The 16,420-nt window shown below is 39.3% G+C and overlaps 1 protein-coding gene across 7 annotated transcripts in view; it reads left to right on the forward strand.

The window, feature by feature from the left end:
* The window catches only part of LOC120527578 (H(+)/Cl(-) exchange transporter 3), a 197,754-nt gene that overhangs the window by 144,245 nt on the left and 37,089 nt on the right, over nucleotides 1-16,420 (forward strand). For 6 of the 7 annotated variants that reach the window (XM_039751150.1, XM_039751149.1, XM_039751152.1 and 3 more), the window contains one exon: nucleotides 12,575-12,674. The exons of the other annotated variant lie outside the window; for it this stretch is intronic. In XM_039751150.1, coding sequence (XP_039607084.1) covers nucleotides 12,575-12,674 — 100 coding nt within the window. The remainder of the gene's footprint in view (nucleotides 1-12,574; nucleotides 12,675-16,420) is intronic. 7 annotated transcript variants of the gene reach the window in all.

Genomic DNA, 16,420 nt, shown 5'->3' on the forward strand with positions numbered 1-16,420 from the left:
TGAGAATCGCCCACATTGCGAATCGCCCTGACAACCTTCAGCCACATAACCACCACGCCCCCTCACCAAGCTGCGAGTGCGGTGATTATTTATTTTAAAGCTAGACTTTGACAGGAGCTGTGAACCCGCTATATCACACACGTGAAAGTTCACAGAGAGTTATAGTGCGGGTTGTTCACTGAATGCTAGCAACTGGCGCACTAATGCTCGTGGGCAGTCATGGCTTTGTCTCGAGAGAGGTAAACAAGGTTAGCACACGAGTCATATTCCAAACAAAGGTCGTATACCAAGCAAAATTTTTTGTGTCCAAACAGGACATATACCAAGTTGGACTTATTCCAAAGCAGACGTATACCGAGGTACCACTGTGTGTATGTATATATGTATATATATATATATATATATAAATAAAAATGGCAGCAGAGTTCTTAGCACTGCAAGTGTTTGCTGAAGGCAGTTCTAGCCAAGTTACCGTTTATATAAAATTTACATGGTCTTCCCATGCCTGAATTTTTCTCCAGTCCCAAAAATGTAATTGTCATGTTAACTGGTGGCTCTATATGGACCAGGTATGAGTGAATGTGTGTGCCCTGTGACATTCATATTCCATAATCTTTATACTGACTCTAGGATATCTGCTATTCTGCCCAGACTATTGTTATTTGCAAACTTAAATGGATTTACAGTAATCCCTCCTCGATCGCGGGTTGCGTTCCAGAACCCTCGATAGACGAAAATCCTGAAGTAGAAACCATATGTTTGTGTAGTTATTTTTATATATTTTAAGCCCTTATAAACTCTCCCACACTGTTAACATTATTAGAGCCCTCTAGACATGAAATAACACCCTTTAGTCAAAAGTTTAAACTGTCCTCCATGACAAGACAGAGATGACAGTTCTTTCTCACAATTAAAAGAATGCAAATAGATCTTCTTCTCTTCAGGAGCAGAGACTTTCAGAGAGAGAGCTCGCTCGCAAAGAAAAGCAAACAATCAAAAAATTAATACTTGTGCTTTTAAGTTTGCCGGCATTTTTTAGAGGAGCGTCAGTATCTTCTAAGCAAACAGCCCCTCTGCTCACATCTGCTCCGTCAGGCGCAGAGAATGTCAGCGAGAGAGAGCGAGATTAAAGCAACAATCAAAAAATCAATACGTGTGCTTTTAAATATGCCGAGCACCGCAATAAAGCGGCATTTTTTTAGAGGAGCGTCAGTATCTTTTAAGCAAACAGCCCCTCCGTCAGGCGCATAGAATGTCAAAAAGGGTGAGAGAGAGGCAGAGACAAGCAAACAATCAAGCTCCGCGAGGGATGCATATCTTATAGCATTGAAGAGTTTTAGTTAATATGTAATACATGCTCTGATTGGGTAGCTTCTAAGCCATCCGCCAATAGCGTCCCTTGTATGAAATCAACAGGGCAAACAAACTGAGGAAGCGTGTAGCATAAATTAAAAGACCCACTGTCTGCAGAAATCCGCGAACTAGCGAAAAATCTGTGATATATATTTAGATGTGCTTACATTTAAAATCCGCGATAGAGTGAAACCGCAAAAGTCAAAGCGCGATATAGCGAGGGATTACTGTACATATATGTTTACCATGATTATTTATTCAAATTTTAAACAGGAGTAGCCTCCACTTTTAAGTAAAAAGTCTAAGTTAGAAAAAGTTCCGCACATCATAATCTTTAATTTCTTTCCATATTTATGCTAAATCTACACACTGCATCTTGGACTTTCACTAATTTTAATTTGATACATAACATTGTCTTACTGTGAGTAAAATATATGTATGTACTAGGGGGCTGTGCCCCCTGCTCTCTTCGCTCGCCAGTCTCCATTTAGGCGCTGTGCGCCAGCCACTTCGCGTTTCTGCCGCTTACGCATGGGTAAGCGGATGTACAATTTAAAGAGATTGTTATTTTAATGAGAACTGTTACATATGCATAATAGAACTATTTTACATAACAGCAAGCAATTAACCATAGTTAAAAAGAGTAAAACGTAATAAATTGAAATAAAATTATGTTTCATGTTGCGTTAGAGGTATTGTTGAGTTATACGTTTTCGTTCTGTTTGGCTTTGAAATTAACAAGTAAATACTTTTTAAACTTCTGTCTTTGATATCTCCATCTTTTGAAACTATTATCACTGACAATTCATCACATGTTGATTTTATTATGAACTAGCAAAATACCCGTGCTTTGCAGCGGTGAAATAGTGCCTGAATATTTTTATTAAGAAAAAAGTAAACATTTTTAGACTAAAAAATTAATTGTTAAGGATTTCTCTGTATACTACGTTGTCAGTTCGGCCCTCCGGTTGTAATATGACTAAGCTGTGTGCTGAGCTTACTCTTGAGCATGCAACATACAGTTGGCCATGTGAAAAGCAATCTTGCCTCAAATCAATGCCAACCTTTTGTAGTGTTTGTCCCTGAGACTTATTAATTGTCATTGCGAAGCAGAGTCTTACTGGAAATTGAAATCGTTTGAATTGAAATGGGAGATAAGATGGTATAACGGGGATGTGAGGAATAAAAACTGCCACCTGAGGCACTGCCAGTAAAAATAGTTGAGCTGAAGTCTCGTGCCGTTACAAAGTTTCGGTGGCTGTAAGTTTCTCAGTAACATTATTGGTGCCCCAACCTTCAAGATGAGATTATGCTCAGGAGTGCCTGGAGGATTTAGAGTGTTGAGAAACTCTACCGGATAATGTACTGCGTCTTCTACTTCTACAACTGAATCAACAGATTGATATGTTTTTGATTGTGAAGGTAGTTCTTGAAGTAAAATGTGGTTTATAGTCGTAGTCATGTCATTTTTTGGTGTCAGGATAGCTCTCTTTCTTAACCATGAGGCGTCACTTTGGTGTAGATTTCGTAGATCAGGGTAAACATTTTGAAGAAGGGTTTGTAAGGTATTCACGATGAGACAGAGATTTGTAGGAAAATGTATTTTACGGTTTTCTTGTATGAAGGTGCCATCACCTATACTCATCAGAAGAGCAGAGAACTCCTCGGCTTTTTTGTCGCGTTTCAAATGAACTCTCATGTTTATTTTTAAAGTAACAACATGGATTTGTGGCCAAAGGTATGAAGATTTCAGAGATGCTTTAACTTCATCAGCGCGTGTTCCTCTGGGCACGACTGGTAGGGTTTGGCGGAAGTCTCCAGCCAGCAACACTGTCAAGCCTCCCATAAGTTTGTTGGTGTTTCGGATGTCTTGGAGGGTCCTGTCTAAAGCCTCAATACCTGCTCTGTGTGCCATAGTGCATTCATCCCAGACAATAAGTTGACAATGTCGCAGCACTTCAGCCATGTTGCTCTGCTTTGATATGTTACACATTGGGGATTCAGTATGGTTGAGGTTCAGAGGCAGCTTGAAAGCTGAATGAGCAGTTCTGCCACCCTCTAGAAGAGTTGCAGCAATGCCAGAAGAAGCCACAGCTATGGCAATGTTACGTTTTGCTCGGATTTTTGCAAGGAGAAGGTTTATTAGGAATGTCTTACCAGTTCCTCCTGGAGCATCAAGGAAAAACACCGTGGTAGTGGCAGATGTAACGCTGCTCATGATTTGCTCATAAACTGACTTTTGGTCACTATTTAGCAACCGCTCGTTATTTGTGACTATATTGGCCAAGTGCAAGGTGTTGTAAGATGTCTCTTTCAAGTACTTGGGATTTGATGCAAGTTGTGCCAGTTCTGTTAAAGGTGAAGGCAAACCGTAATGATGAAGAGATTGACCTCCAATAGCAATGACGTAGTTTTCAAGCAACTGTAGACACTTGTTATAGATCAAATTTAACCACTGGTGGACTTCTGTTCGTATATGATCTCTTTCAGTCTGTCTCCTAACATCTTCTGCTATGCTGTCTTTATGTTTTTCCCATAGGTTTAAGGGGTTTTCCATTTGGCAGAACACCAACATGACAGCAAATAGTTCACGGATCTTTTGAGGTGAGCGAGATAGAGTAGCTTCCTGTAGAGTCTCGTCCCAGTTGATATCGTCATGTAATAAACCGAGTGCCCTGCAGGCTGACTTATAGGTCGGATGTAGGACACCATCAACTGTTCTGAGAGATTTGAAAGATGTGGGACCTGTGATTTTGTTGAGCAGGAGTCGAAGATGGTAGCATTCAGAGTTATTCGGGTGTACAGTGTAGACCCGTCCCAGTACATTATCCTTTTTTACTCCCGAATATCCTGGTACAGGGTTGCCCTGTTTCCTTCGACGAAACATGTTGTTTGCCCACACATAATATGATGGAATTTCATTATAATGAAGTTGTTTAGCAAAATCATCGTGTTTGCAAAGGTCAAAGAACGCTAAAAGGGTTGTTTTTGGTGGATTGTGTACTTTATCGGCAAGATTGCCTTCTGTGAAATAAATTCTTTGTCCGTTCTCAAGATGCACAGCAAGATGAACGACGGAGGAAACGTTCATGAATGGGAAAACAGAAAATGCGCCAGGCTGCTTCAGAGCTACTAATGTAACGACCAGCTTCAGATCGAGATACTTCATTTTGATTTTGTATTGTAAATACTGCCTGGTCACTTCCTTTGTTAACATACTTGCAGATGTATTTGATCGATTTTACTGAATTGCAAAATTCGACATTGATGTGAGCATTGAAGAAGCGGGATAGCACAGGACTATAAGGGACCACCCATCTGTTGTCGATATATACTCCTTTGATGTTAATTGTATGACCTCCATCAGCAGGTGCGCGCCAGCGGTACTGAGGGTAACCATCTTCTCCGGTCTGAGTTTGTGAGATGAACGGACGCGGGTACTTCTTAGTGCATATTCTGTTGATCATGCAGGGCGAGTTGATATTATGAGGTCCACATGGGCCGTGAATCATGTTGGATTTTACTATTTTGTGTAGGGCAGGGTCAGTCTGTGGATCAGGAATTTCTGCACGGATGAGTTGATCGATGAGAGCTGGTTTAATCCTATCCTTTAGCCACAATAGAATGTGTGCATGGGGAATACCTCGCTTTGCCACTCTATGGTGTACATGTAGCAATTTGTACAGCCGAAAATGTTACTCTTGTGAGCAAGTCTATCATTTTGCGATCTTGAGATGAAATACACGACTGATAAGGTCGTGGCGATCGTGAGGTTTTTGACGTGGAAGGAGAATTTCAGTGATCTCAGGCCATTTAGGATTGCAAGTAAATGTGATGAATAAGTCAGGGCGGCCATAATGACGAACATATGTCATTGCGTCTTGTGTACGCTCGTGCATATAGCGAGGTCCTCCAGTGAAGGATGATGGTAATATCACAGCTTGACCAAGTTCTGTTAAATCAGTGTCGTTTTTGTCAATAGCATCTTTTAAGTGAACGTAATTTTCAGCCCGTAGTTTTTTTTGATTAAGTCTGATATAATTTAGTCTTTCGGATTCAATTTTTGCGTACATATCAACTAAAAACTGATTTAATAAAGTTCGGAAGAAAAGGATATTATTAGCATGATGTTGTCTGATCATAAGCGGTATGAATAGAAGTTTGCTGCAGAGACGGTTTTGTTCATAGGTAACTTACTGGCAGCATGAACTTGAGGTATAGACACAGAATAGCCGTCTTCACCATAGCAGAACATGAGAGGATATTGAAGTGCATCATAGGATCTGTGGGTTTCTTTAATGCGTTGCAGTTTATTGTCTCTGGTTTTCAAGACAATATCTCTATTGTTGAACGTTTGCCCAACGATGACAACACCAACTTGATGAACTGTGGGTTTATTAAATCTGCCTTTGTGTGCATGTAATGGTTTTTTGTCTGCGTGAATGACAACTTTGAAGTGTTTGTCATCATCTAAAATAGTGTCAATTGTGGAGTGGAAGTCCTGGATGTAAGTGTTACAGTCATGGAGCATTTTTTGTAATTGCTTGACCAGGGGCATGTTAAGTCCAGAAAAATTAGCGCAGTGGATTTGTGCTTCCTTTTCATCGTCCCCGACGAAATAAATTTGAAAAAATTTGTGTTCTTCACTTGGCATAGGTAAAAGACTGCCAATCAAGTGATACACTTGTCCCTGAACTTTAAATGAAGGCATAAAATTTCCCTCAACGATTTGGTTAGCACCAAATGATGTCATTTGAAATGTGCTGTTGTACTTTCGAATGTTGTTCAAGAAATGCTCACTTTGAGGATGTTCGCCATTTAACAGGCCCTCAAGAAGGTGAGGAAGCTTACATAAAGGAGTGAGAGAGACTTTACCACCGTTACAGCACAAACCAGGAGACTCGCATTTCCACTTCTTTGCTTGACAATAGTTACAGTGAACATCCATGGATCCAATGTGTACTGTTTTATCAGACTCATAATGTATATTTGGGTCGTACGCAAATCCACAATTGGCTTTTTTGAGCCAAACCTGTTGTTTTCGTATAAGCCGCTATTCACTATTGGGATCGTATCTAGAAACAGAACCTCTATTAACTTGTGGATTTGCTTGCGAGTATTTAGCGACAGCGTCCCTATGAACTTGTGGATGTGCTTGCGAGTATTTAGCGACAGCGTCCCTATTAACTTGTGGATGTGCTTGCGTATTTAGCAACAGCGTCCCTATGAATTTGTGGATGTGTTTGCGAGTATTTAGTGACAGCGTCCCTATGAATTTGTGGATTTTTCTGCGAGTATTTGGCAGCAGCTGAACGAAGTTGATTCCGTCTAGCTGTATGAGAAAATCTACCATGACGTCTGATACGCCTCCTTTTTACTGTGCTCTCATAGCTTGGATTTCCGGTGTAATAATCAGCTGGATTTGTGTTGAAGTGACATTCAGCATATGTCAATCGATGTAAGCATACAACCGGCTTCATCAATAACTTCGCATCCAGCTTTTGAGAGTTGAAATATTCATAAACATCAAAGTGTCCACTACTCAAATTGTCACCTGTGAATCTAAGATGTTTAAGAGGCATTGGCGGTTATCCAAAGGTGTAAAATATTATCCTATTTCGGAACACTTGAAAGCGACAACCAAACAATTCAGCGGCAGCCATCAACTCACATGCAGAACCATAGGTGAAGGGCTTAAGCATTTCAGTCTTATAGTCTCCTGTGTACTATAATTATCTCCTGTACCATCATCAGTCCATACTTTGAACCTCTCCCAGTCATTTAATACATAAGACACAATGTCCTTGCGGATATCAAAAGTGAGCCTGATATATCCGTGCAATATGTAACACAGAGAATGGAAAAGGCAGGCGCCATCTCCGGGCATGGACACCACTCGGTAAGTGATAGTTCGTTGGTTGATGGTGATTACGTCGATAGACATTTTAATAGGAGTACAGTTAGAAGAATAAAGGGAATGGGTACTTGAACAGTAAACTAAGTGTAAAATACGTACACAATAAGTATAATAATCGTAACAAATGAACAATAAAACAGCGCAGAACCCGTGGATTAAATAAAAAGGTTGCCTCGTTGGCGAAGCAAAGAAAAACAACTTTCTTATATGTCGTTCGTTTATAAAACAGCGCAGAAGCTGTGAGAAAGCTGCCTAACCAAAAAACTGCGGAGCGCCTAATATGGGCAGGCAGTTAGGCAAAGAAAGTGAATGAAATAAGTATAATTGTAATAATCGAACAAAACAACAGCAGAAAAGCCGCGGATTAAATAAAGGAAATGGGTACTTGAACAGTAAACTAAGTGTAAAATACGTACGCAATAAGTATAATAATCGTAACAAATGAACAATAAAACAGCGCAGAACCCGTGGATTAAATAAAAAGGTTGCCTCGTTGGCGAAGCAAGGATAAATGACTTTCGTGTATGTCGTTCGTTTATAAAACAGCGCAGAAGCTGTGAGAAAGCTGCTTCCTTGTTGAAGCAAGGAAACCAATAAAGACACCGCAGCGAAGAATGGCCTTATATGGGAAGCCAGTCAATTACATGGGAGGCGTGGTGAGTTGCGCAGCAGCCTTACATATGAATATGCTAAGTGTTGACTAAATAGAAGTTGAAAAGATATATTTTTTCAAATGTGATTGCGCAATTCAAATTTCTGTGTTAACCGCATATTTTTTCATACGTCTCAAACCAAGGGGATGTGAGGCTAAAATGAATCGGGAAGCACACGTACATACTCAGTACATCCCCTCTCGGGAATCGAACTTCGGACGCCGCCGATATAGGCGAAGGCTCTACTATTGTGCCACAGCGTGTAGTTTGTCTATTTGAGCGTAGCAGTGTAATTCGGTTTTTGTTCAGCACTCTTTGGAACTGTTGCTTTTGTCTGCGCGACTGCGTCAGTTCACGTGAGCCGCTGAATATGGTTTTATATGTCACTCGCTCGCTTCCAATTGTTTCGCTGCCTTCTTAATTATATAATGTATGTTTTCTTCATCGGTTTTTGGAGTTCTTCCTGGTTTTCTACATACTGCATGATTACGTGGGAGGCGTGATGATGTCACACGAAACTCCACCCCTCCACGGCTTTCGAGCTCAACTCCATTATTACAGTATATGCAGAAAAATAGCTTCCAGTTATGACCATTACGCGTAGAATTTCGAAATGAAACCTGCCCAACTTTTGTAAGGAAACTGTAAGGAATGAGCCTGCCAAATTTCAGCCTTCTACCAATACGGGAAGTTGGAGAATTAGTGATGAGTCAGTGAGTCAGTCAGTGAGGGCTTTGCCTTTTATTAGTATAGATGTGACCAAGAAAAATTTTTGTTCGTGTTTTGCAGGTACATTTTGTGTAAAGTGCAATACTTTTGGATGTATGGATTTGCATCCATTATTGGCCGTTGAATTTCTAATACGTCCGATTGTTTAACTGTTTCTCCGTGATCACAAATATAAATCTGACCGAATTGTGGTTTTTTCAAAATGAAACTTGTAGCAACTTTAATTGTTGCGGGACCACAGATTCTCATAGCGTATGGTCCTGAATTGTGTTTATCTACGTTTTGAGCATTGAATGTTACGTACTCAAAAAGATTATTGTAGATTCGGATATTTTGCCTGTAGTGTTTGTGAATTTCACTTTCACCAAACAACAAATCTTTTAATTCTCGGGGATACACCTCTTCACTGGGAAGAAACACTACTTTTCCCTGATGGCAACACGAATTAGACGATCTGTAAGTCTCCAACTTGAACTTTAAAGCCGAACTATATCTACATACTTCTGGCATATCACCTCTGTCCATATATATTCAATCTCTTTTTGCTGTTCCGTTATTTCACCAAGTAATAATTTCAGTTTGTTAGCGCTAAGGCAATCTTTACTACCAGTTTTTTGAGACTTTCAAAGTTTAGTACTTTCATAATCTCTAACCTGCTTTGCATGGGTATCACGCCAACGTTTTTGAACCTTTTTATGACATTTTATTTTGTCTTCTACACTTTGTGTTTTATTTCTGACCCCACTTGGACCTGCTAGGTTTTCAATTCCACTTGGTCTGGGCTGATTATTACTCTCCTTATTTTCCAAATTTGCGCTTAGATTATTATTGTTCTTTTTTGAATTCTTTTCTCTCCAACACTTTTGGGCCTCTTTTCGACATGCTGCTCTTTCTTCTTCACTTAGTCGTTGACGTGTCATCTAGAACGTATAAAATTATTGTCCAGAAAAGGACAAAGTAGATAGTATGTCTAAAAGTACTGTCCAGAAAAGCTTATTTAAAGGATGAAACTGAGGACTTTTCATAAACGACTTTAAATGAGGAAAACGTAAAAATTTATAAGAGCTGAGAGCTCAGGAACTGTGTCTGACAAAAACATTCACATGAGAGTTGAGTGGATGTAGGCATGTTTGAAAATGGTTGAGAGGAGGTTGGGACTTGACAAAATCTCTTGGCAATAGTCTTGTCTCACAGAGTCTCGTCTCAAGTTTTCCTTTTATAATAGAGAGATGTGTTTAAACTTGTGTTTAAACTTCATGAGTTGTAGATATATTTTTTTTACTGGTCTGCTTAAATAAGTCCATTGACAAACACCTTCCTTTCTTTAGCTTTTGGTGCACACTTCTTTACTACAATAGATTCTTGTTGAATTAATTAGTGTCACTTCTTCATTTCTTACTAATAATAATAATATAATGAAATATAAGCTTAGAGTATTAAGAAATATGTTTACAGTAATTTCTCACTATATCGTGCTTCGACTTTCACAGCTTCACTCTATCGTGGATTTAATATGTAAGCATATCTAAATATATAACAAGGATTTTTCGCTGCTTTGTGGGTTTCTTCGGGCAATTTACGTCTGGTACATGCTTCCTCAGTTGGTTTGCCCAGCTGATTTCATACAAGGGACGCTATTGGCGGAAGGCTGAGAAGCTACCCAATCAAAGCATGCAGTTAAGTTCCTGTGTGCTGATTGGCTCAGCGACGTAGCACCGAATTCAATTCCACTGCGTTACCCAGGAAGTCTCGTCTCGCTCATTCAGCATCAACGTGTTTTGCTGTGTAAAGAGTTAACTGTTGTTTATCTTTGTGCATAGTGTGGCAGATTAAGGGTATGCTCGCACCCTTGCACCCTCAGACACCACGTCAGACACCAGGTAAAAGTCCAATAATGATATTTATTATAATAATAATGTGCACAAAGCACGCTCCTCTCCACAATACTCAATAAACAATCACAAATAAACCAATAACAATCCTCCTAACTCCCAGACGCTTAGCCACCCTGCCTCCCAACTCAGCTCCCCGTCTGGGAGCTCCCACAGTCCTTTTATATTCCCTGACCCGGAAGTGTTCCCTATCTCCAGTCCATGTGATTCTCAATCACTTCCGGGTCAGGTAAAAGTTATTTTCTTCAACCCGGAAGTCCGTCGCTCTTCCTATGACGAACCTCCGGGTCACAGGGCACGAAAAAGCCCTCGGTCCTCCCTGCAGCTCCCTCTTGTGGCCCCCATGGCATCCAGCAGGGCTGTGCATAAAAACCACATTGTCCATGATGCCCTGCTGGTCTTCTGGGGACCTCCATGCTGCAAGGAGGGCTCCACCTGGTGGCTTGGGGGTATTGGCTGGGATGAAAGGACGGCCATATCTTACAATAGTCAAGCCCTTCGTTATGGCTCCAAAACGATCTGCTCCTGCTACTGCTTCAGGGGCCGTGCCCAAGTGCCAACGGAAGATGCTAACAACTACTGAAAAGGTAAAAGTTTTGGATATGTTGAAGTAAGGGAACAGCTACACCACTGCAGTACGCCATTACGGCATCAATGAGTCCACGATCCTTTTTATTTAAAAAGGAGGAAAAGAATATACTGTAAGATCTACGGCCGCAGTGTCCTTTAACCAGGGCTAATACAATATGTTTAAAACTGTATTACGTATTTAAACTCCTCAATGATATATGATACGTATGTTTGTGAGTAGTATATAAACAGTGTGTTTACATACATAATTTCAACGAATCTTACCTAATAACTAAGAGAATATAAAGGGTTTATGCTGCATAATTGTGCAGGAAATATTTATAAACAGTGTGGGAGAGTTTATAAGGGCTTAAAATATATAAAAATAACCATATAAACATATGGTTTCTACTTCGTGGATTTTCACCTATCGCAGGGGTTTCTGGAATGCAACCTCCGCCATCGAGGAGGGATTCCTGTATATCTATAGCATTTACAAAATAAAATAGAAAACTTTTTTTTTTAAAATACGGTATGTAATATACTTCTTTTTTTTTTTTTTTTAAGGATGAGTGTCAACATGCTTTAAATAGGTCACATTTATTTTTTAATGGAAAATCCTGAGCCATTGTTCAGACTACATTTAATTATATGTCTTCATACCTGCTTAGACTGATTATTAGTTTTGGATGTACAGTAATTTATTACACAGTATTTCTTTATAAAGCCAACAAATTAAAGGTTTTTGATAATTATGCTATTGTCAATATAATACTTGTATTCTATTCTAAGTCATGTGTATTGTTTAGCTATACAGTAGCTGGTAAGGCAAGGCTTATCAGTTTCCTTCCAAATTTGGAATTACTGAGTTTCACCAGTCTTAAAATCTTTCTGGAAAGTTGCTGGAGATTTAACTTTATAGTATTCCTGTAGTTCAAATTTCTTGATGTAATTTATTAAACATGTTCAGAGGTGAATATGTTACATGAATACATTTTTTCAGTGGTCTGCTTGCAAAATGTATTACACTATAACATTTTAGAAATCCTCACATAAAATACTGAGAAACATGACTTCCATCAAATACTTAACTTAATACTTCCATGCCAAAAGTGATATTCTGTGTAACTAGTTTCAAAAATTGCTTTGCTTTTGCCTTTATGCTTTTTACAGAAATGCATTCCATTGTCAGTCTGTGAACCTTTCTTTTTGCTTTACATTTTTCTTTTATCTTCCATTTCTAATTTTATTAAATGACTCATCTGTTTTTTATTATCTGCCCAGATGACTAGTGAACTGTTTTAAACCTGCTCATATGTATAGTCCTTGCATTTTTTTGACAGTAATAATCTTTCTGTAGTGCTTTTTGTTAATGCTCACAATGCTTTATTGAATAAGAATACAATGATACAACATGCAGACATATGTTACATTGACCTTCTCTTTGTATAAACCTTCAGATTAACAGTAAGAAGAAGGAATCTGCGTGGGAGTTCACTAAAAGCTTATATGATGCATGGTCAGGGTGGCTAGTTGTAACACTAACAGGCTTGGCATCAGGTAAGAACGCAGCTTTGGTAATTGAAATACTAACATTTAACTTGGTAATTTTAAGGATAGTAACATCTACACTTACTGCATTGTGTATGTGTGCATGAATATAGTATAACAATAAACAGAGAATGTACTAATCATGTACTAATCATTCCGTACAAGAATGATGCCAAAGAACGCAACGGGAAAATAAAAAACACAAATAGGCTTTCCTTTGCAAAAGTGGTACAAAGTACAAACATACTGTATCTTACATAGACCTTCACACTGTATAAAACTTAAGACTAATAGTAAGAATATAGAATCTCTGTGGAAGTTCACATTAAGGTTATGTGATGCATGGTCTGGGTGGCTGCTTGTAACACTAATGAGCTTGACAGGTATTAAATTGTTTAGGTCAGTTGGGGTGGCTTGCCCACCTCTCCAGTGTCAGAAAAAAACACATAACCCATCAACTTCTCTGTCTATTTTTCTCTCTTCTCTTTCTCTTCCATTTAAGCCCTTTTTCAAACATGCTTCATTAGCTCCTGGTAATGAAGTAACATTAAATTCCATTGTTGTGCTACTTTCAACCAAGCCATGGAATAATTTATGGAATTAGTTGCAATATTAATTTTGTTTTGGAACACCAGGCTAGAACGGTGTCTGGCTTTCCCAGGTTTTTCTGCACCCCAGGAACTTCTGTCATACTTAAAGCACAGTTCTCTGCTGATGCTGCCTAGAAGTTGAAGAAAGATTAATAAGCCTCTGAAAGTTTTCCCACAGTTTTCTTTTGAATAAGCTGTTATGTGGTTTTGGCCAGGATATATTGTGGCATCATGTTTGCATTAACTTGCACCCCTTTCTTATTCAGTACCCCCCACCAAACCCCTGTATCTCTCTCTCTCTCAGCAGAGATCAATTTGGTAGGACAAATGCCCTTTTGTGTCTGTGGGGGAGAGCATGGTTCACTTAACCCTAGGATTCCACTCGATTTTGCTGGTGCTTCTGCTGCATGTGATTCTAGATCTTTTGGAACACCCAGTTTACACACAGTATTTTAGCCACTTAGCAACTCTGCTGGACCTCTCTTGCTACAACTATGGCTGTCTGCCTTCCCTGCAGTTTTTTTAAAAGACTTCACTGCACCAACCTGTGTGTGCTTTTGCCCCTGAAAATATATGTTCTGTCAAACATCCCTTAATAATAAAAATAAAGTTTAATGTGTATTTACACGTCACAGACACATTTCAGCTTGTCTTTAGTTTGTATGTCTTTCTCTTTCTTTACCAAAAGCCAAGCATACAAGATGTGCAAATTGAGTAAAAGTGCTAAAAATAGTACCACATTTGAAATCTGAGACCTAGTATGGATTAAGTCTGAGGCTACTGAAGTCTTGAATTACAGTATTTAGCAACTAATGTAATTTTTTTTTTACCTACAGTAGTTCATTTTTCTTCATTTCTATATGCATATAGTTTATTTTGGATAACATTCTCAAAGTTATTTTAGTGGATTGGTGTCTCTTGAATTATGTTAATTTTTATTTAGTGTAAGTTTGTTTTTATTAATGATAAAATGTCATAATCATATTCATAATCTGACCCTTGAAGAAGAGAGTGCAATCTCAGTGCATAGATTAATATTTTGCCAAGGTTTTTTTTTTACACAGCTGACCTGTTCTAATGAAGGCAGATCATGTTAAAGCATACATACTGTACACTTTTACTGTCTCTTGTAACTGCTGTACTCCTGATGAGTAATGATATATATGTGTGTATATATATAGTGCATCCAGAAAGTATTCACAAAGCGCATCACTTTTTCCACATTTTGTTATGTTAAAGCCTTATTCCAAAATGGATTAAATTCATTTTTTTCCTCAGAATTCTACGCACAACACCCCATAATGACAACGTGAAAAAAGTTTACTTAAGGTTTTTGCAAATTTATTAAAAATAAAAAATTGAGAAATCACATGTACATAAGTATTCACAGCCTTTGCCATGACGCTCAAAATTGAGCTTAGGTGCTTCCTCTTTCCCCTCATCATCCTTGAGATGTTTCTGCAGCTTAATTGGAGTCCTCCTGTGGTAAATTCAGTTGATTGGACATGATTTGGAAAGGCACACATCTGTCTATATAAGGTCCCACAGTTGACAGTTCATGTCAGAGCACAAACCAAGCATGAAGTCAAAGGAATTGTCTGTAGACATCCGAGACAGGATTGTCTTGAGGCACAAATCTGGGGAAGGTTACAGAAAAATTTCTGCTGCTTTGAAGGTCCCAATGAGCACAGTGGCCTCTCATCATTCGTAAGTGGAAGAAGCATGCCAGGCGTCACTTTTGGAGGAAACCCGGCACCGCTCATCACCAGGCCAATTCCATCCCTACAGTGAAGCATGGTGGTGGCAGCATCATGCTGTGGGGATGTTTTTCAGTGACAGGAACTGGGAGACTAGTCAGGATAAAGGGAAAGATGACTGCAGCAATGTACAGAGACATCCTGGATGAAAACCTGCTCCAGAGCACTCTTGACCTCAGACTGGGGCGACGGTTCATCTTTCAGCAGGACAACAACCCCAAGCACACAGCCAAGATATCAAAGGAGTGGCTTCAGGACAACTCTGTGAATGTCCTTAAGTGGCCCAGCCAGAGCCCAGACTTGAATCCGATTGAACATCTCTGGAGAGATCTTAAAATGGCTGTGCACCGATGCTTCCCATCCAACCTGATGGAGCTTGAAAAGGGGCTGCAAAGAGGAATGGGCAAAACTAGCCAAGGACAGGTGTGCCAAGCTTGTGGCATCATATTCAAAAAGACTTGAGGCTGTAATTGTTGCCAAAGGTGCATCGACAAAGTATTGATTTAAGGCTGTTATTACTTATGTACATGTGATTTCTCAGTTTTTTTATTTTTAATAAATTTGCAAAAACCTCCAGTAAACATTTTTCACGTTGTCATTATGGGGTGTTGTGTGTAGAATTCTGAGGAAAAAAATGAATTTAATCAATTTTGGAATAAGGCTGTAACATAACAAAATGTGGAAAAAGTGATGCGCTGTGAATACTTTCCGGATGCACTGTATATAGTGAAAAGCATGCCCACAGATGGACAGACACCAGATTGTCCAAAATGCAATCTTTTATTAAGTCCACAGTACCACAATACCAACAGTTTATCTCTCTCTCTCTCTGTTCTGTTCTCTTCTCTATACAGTGACCTCCTCTCTCCTCCTCACAGGCTTTAAATCCTTCCTCCCAACTCCGGCTTAGCTTCCTGAAGGAGGCGGGCCCTTTTATAATGACCCGGATAGGCTCCAGGTGTTCTGCCTAACGTCACTTCCTGGTATGGCGGAAGCACTCCGGGTGACCTTGGAATTTCTTCCGGCGGCACTTGGCAGTGCTGTCATCCAAGGTTCCAAGCATGTCCTAGCACCCCCTGCCAGTCTCCAGGGAAAATATTGTCCCATTTCCAGTCCCCTGCTTCTTCCTGCGTCCCAACGGGGACATATACCTGGGAATTTATGACTATATATATATATATATATATATATATATATACACATTTACACACACAGTATCTCACAAAAGTGAGTACTCCCCTCACATTTTTGTAAATATTTTATTATATGTTTTCATGGGACAACACTGAAGATATGACACTTTGATACAATGTAAAGTAGTCAGTGTACAGCTTGTGTAACATTGTAAATTTGCTGTCCCCTCAAAATAACTCAACACACAGCCATTAATATCTAAACCACTGGCAAC

Source organism: Polypterus senegalus, chromosome 4 (genome assembly GCF_016835505.1).
Source record: "Polypterus senegalus isolate Bchr_013 chromosome 4, ASM1683550v1, whole genome shotgun sequence".
Lineage (NCBI taxonomy): Eukaryota > Metazoa > Chordata > Cladistia > Polypteriformes > Polypteridae > Polypterus > Polypterus senegalus.